At 39.5% G+C, this 13,290-nt stretch overlaps 1 protein-coding gene across 1 annotated transcript in view; it reads right to left on the bottom strand.

Moving 5' to 3' along the window:
• The window catches only part of NDUFA4L2 (NDUFA4 mitochondrial complex associated like 2), a 63,662-nt gene that overhangs the window by 28,936 nt on the left and 21,436 nt on the right, over positions 1 to 13,290 (bottom strand). Inside the window, exon 2 of the mRNA XM_070740964.1 lies at positions 12,201 to 12,286. Coding sequence (XP_070597065.1) covers positions 12,201 to 12,286 — 86 coding nt within the window. The remainder of the gene's footprint in view (positions 1 to 12,200; positions 12,287 to 13,290) is intronic.

The following is a 13,290-nucleotide window of genomic DNA, read 5'->3' as shown; positions in this document are numbered from 1 at the left end:
TACATCAGTGGAAATTTATTTTTTTATTTATTGGATTTGTATGCCGCCCCACTCTGAGTACTCTGGGCGGCTCACAACATAAATGGTGCTGTGTGTCCAGCTCCAACTGACCATACCCCCTCCCATCCTCCTCCTCCTCCTCGGAAAGTGGCAGGGAGACCAGCACTGGCAGGAGTTGCAGGGGGCCCATTTCCTCCCCCATCTATTCTCAACAGCTGATTGGCACCTGTTCGCCTAGCTACCAGCCTGAGGCAGGGAGGGACCCAGGAAGGAGAGCGTGGGAAATGCGAAGCAAATTGTCATACCAGAGAGCGACACTGGTGAGGTTGTAAGTTGAGGACTTAACAGTTCACTTGAACGATGATGATCATTCAAACCACTCCCACCTGGTCACATGGCCAGCAAGCCACTCCTGTCCAGTCACATGACCATCAAGCCACACCCATAAAATAAACCACACCCACAGTATGACAGTAAAAATTTTGGCTGCCCATTACTGGATATGTGGATTTGGACTCCCAGCTTGCTGGCTGTGTGCCTGGGGTGGGGTGGGTGTTGAAGCACACATATCTTAAAGTTGCTAAGGTTTGAGAAACATTGTCATAAGGAACAATCATGAAAGGAGTTAATAATGGAGCATAATATGAAGAAAATAAAAGGGAAGGACCATATGGAAAACCTGTTCAAGAAGATCAGTTCAGATGACATCATATTCAAAGTATGAGAAGGAACCAGGAATGTTTGAGGAGAGAGTCAGATAGGCTTAACAATTAGCAAAAGAGAAAGCCCAGAGTAGGGGAATAAAATCCCTGCGGAGCTTTTAAAAGAGGCTGATGTGGAAACAGCCGAGGTCATGTTAGTCCTCTCTCAACAAATGTAGAAAATATGGCTAGTAAAGTTATATCTATATATCACCAATTCTTTGGAAAGAAAGGTTTAAAATGTCCTAATTGCAGGCCACTAGTCCCCCCACTATCATATGCCATTAAGATAAAATTCTGCAGACGAAGTCAGAGTCCTACATGCAGATAAAAGTGGCAATTGAAACAAGCAGGCTTTGGAAAGAACAGAGGAATGTGAGACCAAGCAGCTAAGAGTAAGTGGATGAAGGAAACAACAGGAGAGTATTTTTTTGAAAAAAGGAGCTCTACATCTGTTTTGTAGCTACTCCAAAGCTTTTGAGCGAACTGATCATTCGAGACTGGAATGCAATAGGTATAGCCTGGCATCTAATTCAGATGCTATGAAATATCTACAACAACCAAAAAGCCACAGTCAGAACTCTGAATGGTTTACCAAGGAAAAAGAGATTAAAAGGGGTTGTACTCTGTCATCATACCTACAGTATTCAAGCTATACTAATGAATATACTAATATATACTAATATACTAATGAAAAATTATGTACAAACTGAATAAATGAACACCACAAAAAGCTAAATAAGATTTTTAAAAATCTAATAGAGTTACAAATAGATTAAGGGTCAAATTAAATTGGAATGTTGATTTTTACTCTAAGATTTTAAAATTAAGTATAAAAAATAAATAGCTTCTCATGGGAACCAGAATTATTTTGGCTATCTATTACAAAAATAAGTCATTATGACATTAGAAACAGACACTAGAGGGGACTAATGACTCTAAGTAGGAAAAAAAGACAAGTCTAGTTTTTTGTGTCTGTTTACTGAGACTTACAGAAGGTCATACACTGGAGATAGTAAAAGAGATCTTTAAAGAAGAGTCAGGAATTTCTAGTTACAATACCAGTATATGATGCTAATTCTCTATATAAATTATTTTAAAAAAATGTTAATGAGGAAATGACTGATGTAGAGCAAATTTTGTCTGTCAAGACAGCAAAAGTACTGAAAGTGGAACAACAAATGAACACCCAAGAGAATGATTTGAAAAAGGGCACTTCACTGATTATACAAAAGAAATTGGGTGGAGTTTTAAAAATTAAAGGGGAATTATACCTGATGAATCAAAAAATGATCTGGAAAATATTTTCTCATTGGATATATCTAAAAGGCTTGCTAAAACCTTGAAGAAATCTCTGTGGGAAGATAAGAGGAATTGAATAAAAATCAAACTCCACTTCAATTTTTAAATGAATTAAAGATTAATTAAAGATTCATTTAAAAATCATTTAATTTTCATTTAATTTTTAAATGAATTAAAGATTAAGACTGTTAGAAGGGAGGAATATAAAGTTGGTTTATTTGATCAAAGTTAAAATAATAATTTTTTCCATTTTGCAAAGTTCTGACAATTCTTTTTGCTGACACAAGAATAAAAAAGTTGCTTATTTTAGATTTTATTATAAATTAGAGATGAGATATTAAATTCTTCAACAACTTCATAAATGATTTAGATGAGGGATAGAAGTCAATTTCTGAAGGCAAGCCACTCCACTGCTTAATTGTTCTCAGTAATCAAATTTATCAAACTTATCAAATTTGCAGACAACACCAAGCTGGGGGAAATAGCCAACAATTATATATTGTAAGCCGCCCCGAGTCTTTGGAGAGGGGTGCCATAGAAATCAATCAATCGAACGAACGAACAAACAAACAAACAAACAAACAAACAAACAAACAAACAAACAAACAAACAAATAAGAAAGAAGATAGGCTCAAGATTGAGAAGGCTTTCAACAGACTTCAATACTGAGCCCTATCCAATAAAATGCAATTCAATTGTAGAAAAGTAAGGTTTTACACTTAGGCAAGAAAAACCAAATACACCAGTATAAATTAGATGGCACTTGGCTTGACAGTAATAACTATGAGAGGGATATAGGAGTCCTAGTGGACAACCACTTAAGTACAAGCGAGCAGTGTGTTAGTTACCCAAAAATGCAATTTTACACTACATTGGCAGAGGAACAATATCAAAATCACATGAAGTGTGATAAAGAATACACTTGGAATACTACATCCAGTTTTGGTCTCCATGATACAAAAAAGATGTTGAAATTCTAGAAAGAGTGCAAAGAAGAGCAACAAAAATGATTAGGGATTGGAAGAGATACAAAAGTTGCAAAAATTGAGTATGGCTAGGCTAAGGTGAAGAGAAGGACTAAGGGTAACCTGATGGTAATCTTCCAATATTTGAAAGGCTTCCACAGAGAGGAGAAGGTCTATCTATTCTCCAAAGTACCTGAGGACAGGACAAGAAATACCGGTAATGGTTGGAAACTTATCAAAGAGAAATCCAACCTAGAACTAAGAGAGATTTCCTGTTACTGAGAACAATTAATCAGTGGAATGGCTTGCCTCCAGAAATTTTAGACTTCTTTGGCACAAAGCTGCCCTATAGAGCCCTTTACTCCTCCACTCGAAACAGAATACCCTACGAGACTAGACTTTCAATCCTGGGCCTAGAAAGCCTATAATTAAGATACCTTAAACAAGATCTAAGTATTGCCCACAAGATCATATGCTGCAACATCCTGCCTGTCGGCGACTACTTCAGCTTCAACCACAACAACACAAGAGCACACAACAAATTTAAATTTAATATTAACCGCTCCAAACTTGACTGTAAAAAATATGACTTCAGTAACTGAGTTGTCGAAGCGTGGAACTCATTACCAGACTCCATAGTGTCATCCCCAAACCCCCAACACTTTACCTTTAGATTATGTACGGTTGACCTATCCAGATTCCTAAGAGGTCAGTAAGGGGCGAGTACAAGTGCACTAGAGTGCCTTCTGTCCCCTGTCCTATTGCTCTCCTATATCTCCTATACCTTTCTTCTATTCCTATATCTCTTCTTCTATTCTTTCATTGATACGTTCTATTACTATATCTTCTTTTCTATTCTTTCATAGCTATATTTTACTATGAGTATCTCCTCTATAACCTTCATCATGTATTTTACTATGTGTATATACAGTGATACCTCATCTTACAAACGCCTCGTCATACAAACTTTTCGAGATACAAACCCGGGGTTTAAGATTTTTTTGCCTCTTCTTACAAACTATTTTCACCTTACAAACCCACCGCCGCCGCTGGGATGCCCTTCGGTTGCCAGCGAAGCACCTATTTTTGCACTGCTGGGATTCCCCTGATGCTCCCCTCCATGGTAAACCCCACTTCCGGACTTCTATGTTTTTGTGATGCTGGCAACGGAAATCCGGAGGTGGGGTTTCCCAGCGAGGGGAGCCTCAGTGAAATCGCAGCATCACAAAAACAGAGAGGTCCAGAGGTGGGGTTTCGAGGACTTTGGTGTTTTTGCGATGCTGTGATTTTACTGATGTTCCCTTCGCTGGGAAACCCCACCTCCGGACTTCCGTTGCCAGCAAAGCGATCGTTTTTGACTTTTCACCTTAAGAACCTTGTCCCGGAACCAATTAAGTTTGTAAGACAAAGTATCACTGTATATATATATATATATATACCCACTAAAACTCTCATTGTGTATTGGAATAAATAAATAAATAAATAAATAAATAAATAAATGAAAGAAAGATAGATAGATAGATAGATAGACAGACAAACAAACAAACAAACAAACAAATAAATAAATTTTAAAAAAGGTTTTTAAGAAGAGATTGGGCAGCCATTTGTCTGGAATCTTATAGGGGTTTCCTGGTTGAATAACTTTGTTATTTTGACATTCTGTTATTATTCTGTTAAATATTATTAAATCTTTAAATATTAAATATTGTTTGAAAGAGTTTGGATTTTTTCCCACACACACGCTAGGTCATACGATAATGAACACATAGAAACATAGAAACATAGAAACATAGAAGTCTGACGGCAGAAAAAGACCTCATGGTCCATCTAGTCTGCCCTTATACTATTTTCTGTATTTTATCTTAGGATGGATATATGTTTATCCCAGGCATGTTTAAATTCAGTTACTGTGGATTTATCTACCACGTCTGCTGGAAGTTTGTTCCAAGGATCTACTACTCTTTCAGTAAAATAATATTTTCTCATGTTGCTTTTGGTCTTTCCCCCAACTAACTTCAGATTGTGTCCCCTTGTTCTTGTGTTCACTTTCCTATTAAAAACACTTCCCTCCTGGACCTTATTTAACCCTTTAATATATTTAAATGTTTCGATCATGTCCCCCCTTTTCCTTCTGTCCTCCAGACTATACAGATTGAGTTCATTAAGTCTTTCCTGATACGTTTTATGCTTAAGACCTTCCACCATTCCACACTATTCATTATTAATGAATACTCTTATATGTGCTATTATATGTCATACAGTATGAATGAATATTATATGTGCTGGGTTTATAAGGTGATCCTGTGTCATTGCACCCAGGGGCAGATTGCAACTGTGCGCTGCACGGCCAGCTTTATGCTCTTGCATGCATGTGCATAGCACATTTGCGTCCCAGCATATTTTTGCTTCTGAGCATGTGCAGGAAGCAAAAATGTGCTGAAATCTCAGGAGGGGACATGCATATATGCGAGATTTCAGTGATTTTTTTTGCTTCTGCATATGCGCAAGAAGCAGAAAACCCCACCCAACTCTTGTCCTCTCGTGAGACTTTGCTTCTGCGTGTGCTAGCGCACTCTAGCTCCAGCTCTGTGCATGCGCAAGGCGAAAAACAAGAAAAAATTGGGGGGGAAAGATGGCTGCCCCCATAGAACTGGCACTGTTCTGGCCACATGCAAATTGCGAAATCTGCTGGCCACTATAGGTGCGCTGTCCCCTACCATACCAGTAGCAACCCACTACTAATTGCACCCACAAACAACGTTGTAACTGCAAGGAAAATAATTTTGAAAAGACTTGCGTAGTTTTGTGCTTATATATACCTATGGGACCGCCTTCTACCGCATGAATCCCAATGGCCGATTAGGTCCCACAGACTTGGCCTTCTCCGGGTCCTGTTGACTAAACAATGTTGTCTGGCGGGACTCAGAGGAAGAGCCTTCTCTGTGGTGGCCCCGGCCCTCTGGAATCAACTCCCCCCGGAGATTCAAATTGCTCCTCGCCTTCCAATGTTGAAGACCCATTTATGTCGCCAGGCATGGGGGGATTAATCCCCCCCTCTGACTTTTGAGAATGGTGTGATTATGTAGTACTGATTGTTTAATTAATTAGTTTTTTTAGTTTTTCTTAAGATTGGATTTGTATTGTGCTGTATTGCTATTATTGTTGTGAGCCACCCCAAGTCCTCAGAGAGGGGCAGCATACAAATCTAAACTACTGTAACGCTGTCTACATGGGGCTACCTATGAAAAGTGTTCGGAAACTTCAGATCGTGCAGAATGCAGCTGCGAGAGCAATTATGGGCTTCTCTAAGTATGCCCATATTACTCCAACACTCGGCAGTCTGCATTGGTTGCCGATCAGTTTCCGGTCACAATTCAAAGTGTTGGTTATGACCTATAAAGCCCTTCATGGCACCGGACCAGAATATCTTCGGGACTGCCTCCTGCCGCACGAATCTCAGCGATCGGTTAGGTCCCACAGAGTCGGCCTTCTTCGGGTCCCGTCGACTAAACAATGTTGTCTGGCGGGACCCAGGGAAAGAGCCTTCTCTGTGGGGGCTCCGACCCTCTGGAACCAGCTCCCCCCTGAGATTAGGATTGCCCCCACCCTCTCTGCCTTTTGTAAACTCCTTAAAACCCACCTCTGTCATCAAGCATGGGGGAATTAAAACATCTCCCCCTTGCCCATGTTGTTTTGCCGTTTGATTGACTGTGTGCCTGTTTTGTTTTGTTTTTGTTTTTTGTTTATATATATATTGGGATTGTTTTATGAATTTTTAAATTTAAAATTGTAATTAGATTGGTGGGAATTGGATTTGTTACTATGTACTGTTTTTATTATTGTTGTGAGCCCCCCCGAGTTTGCGGAGAGGGGCGGCATATAAATCCAATAAATCTAATCTAATCTAAATAATAATAATAATAATAATAATAATAATAATAATAATAATAATAAGTGGGACTTCCAACTTCAGACTGACCAAAGTCGGAAGTCCCACTTATTGTTGTTGTTGTTGTTGTTGTTGTTGTTGTTGTTATTATTATTATTATTATTATTATTATTATTATTATTATTATTACATCACGCAGTCCTAGGTGCTTGGGAAGTGCCCGACTGGTGATGAAATACGAAATCCAACATAGTGATTGTGATGATGATGATGATGATGATGATTATTATTATTATTATTGCAAGTCTGCATGACACCAGTGTGTGGTTGCCCCTGTAAAGGAAGGGGAAGGTCATCAGCCAGTTCAGATTCCCTCTAAATAAAACAAACAAAAAGTTAGGGTGCTTAGCACAACTTTAAAACGTTCCGGTTAATCTTAGGTGTGCAGTTGTATTAGTGTTGAAAGTCAGCTCCCTGCGTGTTTATTTATTTGGCAGCCCGTGGCAAATTTTTCTCCTTTGATTCCATCCTTTAGTAAAACCAGTGGGGAGTGGAATTAAGTCCACAAGCTCTATAGGGGGAAGCAATTCTAGTTGGTGTCATCCTGATGTAAAGCTATAATAAAATTGTATTTTATTATGGCATTAGTTAGTATTTTATTAGTATTGCTAATAAAATATTGTAAAGCCGTATTTCAGGTTACGTTAATGGGAAAGAGAGCCATGGTGGTGCAGATTGAAATTCAGAAGGCAATTGGTCCGTAATGGGAAAAGTTTGGTAGCCAACACCTGGGGTTTTCTCATTTTGAAGCTGAGTGGAGCAGGATGGCTGGAGAAAATATCTACCAAATCTCTTCCTTTTGTTGTTGGAACATCAAGTACTTCTAAACTCTTGCTTTTTGTTTGGTTTTGGGTTTTTTTTTAAAAAAAATCTTTTCTTCCCCTTCGAGGTGTCTGTGGGGAAACAATCTGCGAACAGGATAGGGCGAAGTTGAGCCAGAAAATCAACCCTGGAGTTCAAGGCTTGGGAAAGTTCCCACGAGAAACTCCTTCTCGCACACACATGCACTCTTTCCTGCTCCTCTAACACTTTGGCCCCTGACAGGAAGCAAACTTTCCATTGGGGAATCAGCTTCTGATAAAAGAAGAGATTTCTTGTTGCCTAGGCAGAAAAAGAGATGTGGGATGTATTTATTCCACTCTACCTCCGGATTTTACTCCACTACTCTGACCAGCGACAGCCGGTGCCAAATTGTGAATCTGCTGAGAGTCATAAATGGATTGCATCTGGGGGGCTTTGGGTCCCCTGTGTTTGCTAGTACTGCTGGGCTTAGTTGGTCACTTTGAAACAGATTTCAAAAACAGGCGCGTAGCCCTCAGTCCAAGGCCACATCTGGCTCTTTAGCAAGTCACGTTCTCCAGTCTGTTGCTCTCCACATCACCGCTCTTCTTTCCTTTGTCCCATCCCTTCTTTTGTAGATGAGATTCGTGTACATGGGAAACAAAGCGAATAAGATGCTTGTTTGTTTGTTTGGGAGGCGACGTTTTTGGTCCCACACTTCATCGAATTCGACAGATGCCATGTCATAACTTTCTGCAGGTCCTAAAGCTGAACGGTTTTAGAATTAACTTTAAACAGCAACAGCAATATTTAACCCATTTAATTTGCAGCTCTGGACCTGCTCAAATGCTTCCTTGACTAAAGCAACGTTATGCTTCAGTCTACGAGACTGAAGTAACCGACTCAGGGGAATAAATAACCTTTCCCTTAATTTCCGATATTCTGGGGCTGACTGTGAATGCTCCAGGGAGAAGCGAAAGAACTTCAATATTCTCAAGGATCTTCGCTCGGATGGAAGAGTTCTAGGAGAAGAGTCTCTTCCCCCAAAGCCTGGAGCTAATTGTGTCTGTATCTCTTGAGAGGTTGATGAAGATATGTCTATTCCACTTTTATCCGCAATTCAATCAAAGACAAAGGAAATCTACAACTGATAATTTTTGTGCTAAGCGCCTCGGGCAGCTGGTGCCAAATTGAATCAATGATCACTTTAGCAAGTAAACAGATATTATTATAAAAGCATTAGACATCTTCAAAGGGTGACTCATAGTGCACTTGCCAGAGGCCCGTAGCATGATGCTTATCAGGCAGCAATCAATGACCAAGAGTTCAGTAGTCATTCATCTCTCCCCCCCCCCCCCTTTTCTTTCTTTTTCCATGTTTTCATGGAACTTCTACATTTTGGAGGAGGTGTTGATATTAACCGCTCCAAACTTGACTGTAAAAAATATGACTTTAACAATCGAGTCGTCGAAGCGTGGACCTCATTACCGGACTCAATAGTGTCAACCCCTAACCCCCAACATTTCTCCCTTAGACTATCCATGATTGACCTCTCCAGGTTTCTAAGAGGCCAGTAAGGGGGGTACATAAGTGCACTGGTGTGCCTTTCGTCCCCTGTCCAATTGTCTTTCCTTTATCTCATATATCATATATATTTTCTTCCTTTCATATATCTTCTCTATTTTTACATATTATCTTTATATATATTACTTCATGTCTATTCTCTTCCATATGTATTGTGTATTGGACAAATGAATAAATAAATAAAAATAAATAAATATACCTGAGTTTGTAGATGTCACTAAAGGTTTTTCCTTGTTCCTGGAAAAATATTGTTCAGACATTTTACACATGGGAACAGATAGCCAAGAATGAAAACACCATCATTTTGGCATCATCTCCACTGGACCAAGATTGTTCACAGTGAAAATTGAGATTCTATTCCAATTAAAAATGAGGCAAAAATACCCTTGAGTGTGTATGGAGTGGCTTTTAAAATCAAGGAGCAAATCTTCTTTTGCCAAGGAGGCAGTATGGAGAAATGTACATATCAAAGTAATCCTGGCAAAGTTTAAGGACTGTTAAAACCCTCCTTGACAAAGCAATTGAGTTAATGGTAAACTTTAAAACTTACAGATTTATTCCAATTCCATCATTATATTTTATGTTTAATGCTTCCACCTACGCAATAGATACCATCAACAATTTTTATGTTGCACTTTTGTGTGTTTTCTCCTGATTCAGCAGCAATTTTTAAAACAATTATTGGCTTCCAATATTTGAAAGTACTGTACTTATTTATTTATTTATTGGATTTGTATGCCGTCCCTCTCCGTGGACTCGGGGCGGCTAACAACAGTGATAAAAACAGTGATAAAAACAGTATGTAGCAATCCAATAATAAAACAATTTAAAAACCCTTATTATAAAAACCAGACATACATACAGACATACCATGCATAAACTGTAGAGGCCCCGGGGGAAAGAATATCTCAGTTCCCCCATGCCTGACGGCAGAGGTGGGTTTTAAGGAGCTTACGAAAGGCGAGGAGGGTGGGGGCAATTCTGATCTCTGGGGGGAGTTGGTTCCAGAGAGCCGGGGCCGCCACAGAGAAGGCTCTTCCCCTGGGTCCCGCCAAATGACATTGTTTAGTTGATGGGACCCGGAGAAGACCAACTCTGTTGGACCTAATCGGTCGCTGGGATTCGTGCGGCAGAAGGCGGTCCCGGAGATAATCTGGTCCGGTGCCATGAAGGGCTTTATAGGTCATAACCAACACTTTGAATTGTGACCGGAAACTGATCGGCAACCAAAGTACCAATTATCTTATGATTACTAGGAATGACAGTAAGATATTTCATCAAAATTCGTATTTCCCCCCCTGAAAAATGTTATCTGTTTTCTTCATTAACCTTAATGCTTAACCATCATAGTATTATTTGGCGAACAACTGTGGCACATGAGTACTATTATTGGGAAGGAAAATATCACCACAAATAGTTTCAACTTTAACTGGCAGTTCTAGATTACTAGTGTAAAGAAGTTACATACTACATGGTTGTGGGGTTTTGTGGGGGGGGGGTTTGTGTGTTCATATGAACACTGCATGTCTGGGAGTTGGGACCAGTGTCATCTAAATTAAGATTTTCCTTCCTTGCATAATACATATAAAGAATAAAATTTAAATCTCAAAAATATGCTATACTGAAACGGTACTAAAACTATGGCTTTTTCAGACAAGGAGTTTATTCACTAGTATGAGCAGAAGAATTGTCATTAACATTTTGAAGTAAGGTGTTCTAACCCTTTGAAAATGCCCATATGCACTAAGGTTTTACATTGAACTCTGATTCTTAGAAACATGAGCAAGAATAAGTCACTCTATGAATATGATAAGTGGTCTCTAAATTTGATAAATAAAGTAGATGTTCAAGTAGATGTTCAAGTTCAGGTCTTAAGCATAAAACATATCAGGAAAGACTTCATGAACTCAATCTGTATAGTCTGGAGGACAGAAGGGAAAGGGGGGACATGATCGAAACATTTAAATATGTTAAAGGGTTAAATAAGGTTCAGGAGGGAAGTGTTTTTAATAGGAAAATGAACACAAGAACAAGGGGACACAATCTGAAGTTAGTTGGGGGAAAGATCAAAAGCAACGTGAGAAAATATTATTTCACTGAAAGAGTAGTAGATCCTTGGAACAAACTTCCAGCAGACGTGGTTGGTAAATCCACAGTAACTGAATTTAAACATGCCTGGGATAAACATATATCCATTGTAAGATAAAATGCAGGAAATAGTATAAGGGTAGACTAGATGAACCATGAGGTCTTTTTCTGCCGTCAGTCTTCTTCTATGTTTCTATGTTCTATCCCTATTAAACAGAAGCAATAAGTTTTTCCTTCTTCACTTTTCTTTCCCTTCTCCAGGCTAGCATAAATCCTAGGATAATCCAGGCCAGAGTCAGGAAGTGATTGTCCCATCAGTCAAATCTGATCTGACAGGTTGGCCTGACAACTGATCTATTGCCCTCAAGCAATATTGCTCTTCCCAGGTTTATTTAATAGATTTACCAGGCTAACAGAATTGGAAGGGACCTTGTAGGTCATCTAGACCAGTGGTGGGCAAAGTTGACTCTTCAATGACTTGTGGACTTCAACTCCCAGAATTCATGAGCCAATCATGCTAGCTCAGGAATTCTGGGAGTTGAAGTCCACATATCATAGAAGAGCCAACTTTGCTTACCCCTGATCTAGACCAACCCCATCAGCCAAGCATTTACACGGTCTTCAACATTCAAATTGACCAGCTTTGCCAATTCTGCTGCTACTCTTGTACTAATGCTGGCAGGATTCAGTTTGCTTCAACTGTGTGAAGGAGAATGGCAAAGCAGATCAGGAGGATCCTACAATGCTAGCTTAGATCAAATAATGGATCCCTTATAAATATGGCAGAGACTCTTATCCCAATCGAAACATAATTGCTGTCCAGAAACATACCTCACTTCAGGAACAAAAAAGGTCTTTCTTGCAAGGATATAAAGACCACCTGCAACTCCAAATCCAGTGATGAGAATTAAGGAGAGCTAAAAAAGAAGGAGAGAGAAAGAGGAAAAAATGCTTATATAAAATGAATATTTATCAGGGGGATTGGGGAGTGAAAGGGAGCTCTTGACACATCAGGAGATTTACAGCGAAAATATGGCAAAGCAATCGTGTAGTCCAGTTCTTGTACAAAGTGTAGCTGTCAGTTTGAGTGACTGGATTAAAAGGGGGAGGGGAAATAGCCATGTGTTGGTGAGGAGCTGTGTCTTGGGAAGAGAAATTGCTCTCTGCTGCTGCTGGTATCTTGAAGAAGAGAAGAGAGCGGGAGTTTCAGTCAAGAGGACTAAAGGGAAAACTCTATGGGTGGTCCAACACTTTCTCTGTCTGCTGAAAATTGTTACTGGGATATTTTACTTCATCACTGACTATGTCCTATCTGCTAACCTGCCCTTGACTCCACTTGTTCAATTTCCAATCTCTTCTACCTCTTTAACCTTCCCAATCCTGTCGCTTATCATCCTCCCAGTATCATTTCTTTCTTAACTGGCTTTCACCCAACTTGTTGTTCCCGAATCAGTGGAATACAGTGCCGATTCAAAGGCTGTGTACCTTATATCAGTGTTTCTCAACCATGGCAACTTGAAAATATCTGGACTTCAACTCCCAGAATTCCCCAGCCAGCATTTGCTGGCTGGGGAATTCTGGGAGTTGAAGTCCAAATATCTTCAAGTTGTCAAGGTTGAGAAACACTGCCTTATATGACTAAAACAGGAATTTCCATAGGGATATCTCTTGCCATAAAATCTCACCCATCTGTTGAGTTACACCCATCTGTCGAGTTACACAAATCTCACCCATCTGTCAACCCCACAAGGTAGACCACAGCTGGAAATCAACTAGACAGGAAAACCAATATAACTTTCATCAAGCCTGGCTGTAATAATAGTATCTGCCAGGTCTGATTCTGCTGTATAACTTCCTCTTTTTATAGCTAGTGAATTGGGGAGCCCTTTGACTAACACATTTCCAAATGCTATCTTGTTCT

The sequence above is a fragment of the Erythrolamprus reginae genome, chromosome 2, assembly GCF_031021105.1.
Source record: "Erythrolamprus reginae isolate rEryReg1 chromosome 2, rEryReg1.hap1, whole genome shotgun sequence".
Taxonomy (NCBI): Eukaryota; Metazoa; Chordata; class Lepidosauria; order Squamata; family Dipsadidae; genus Erythrolamprus; species Erythrolamprus reginae.
The sequence above is the reverse complement of the archived record's forward strand: the minus strand, read 5'-3'. Positions and strand labels throughout refer to the sequence as shown.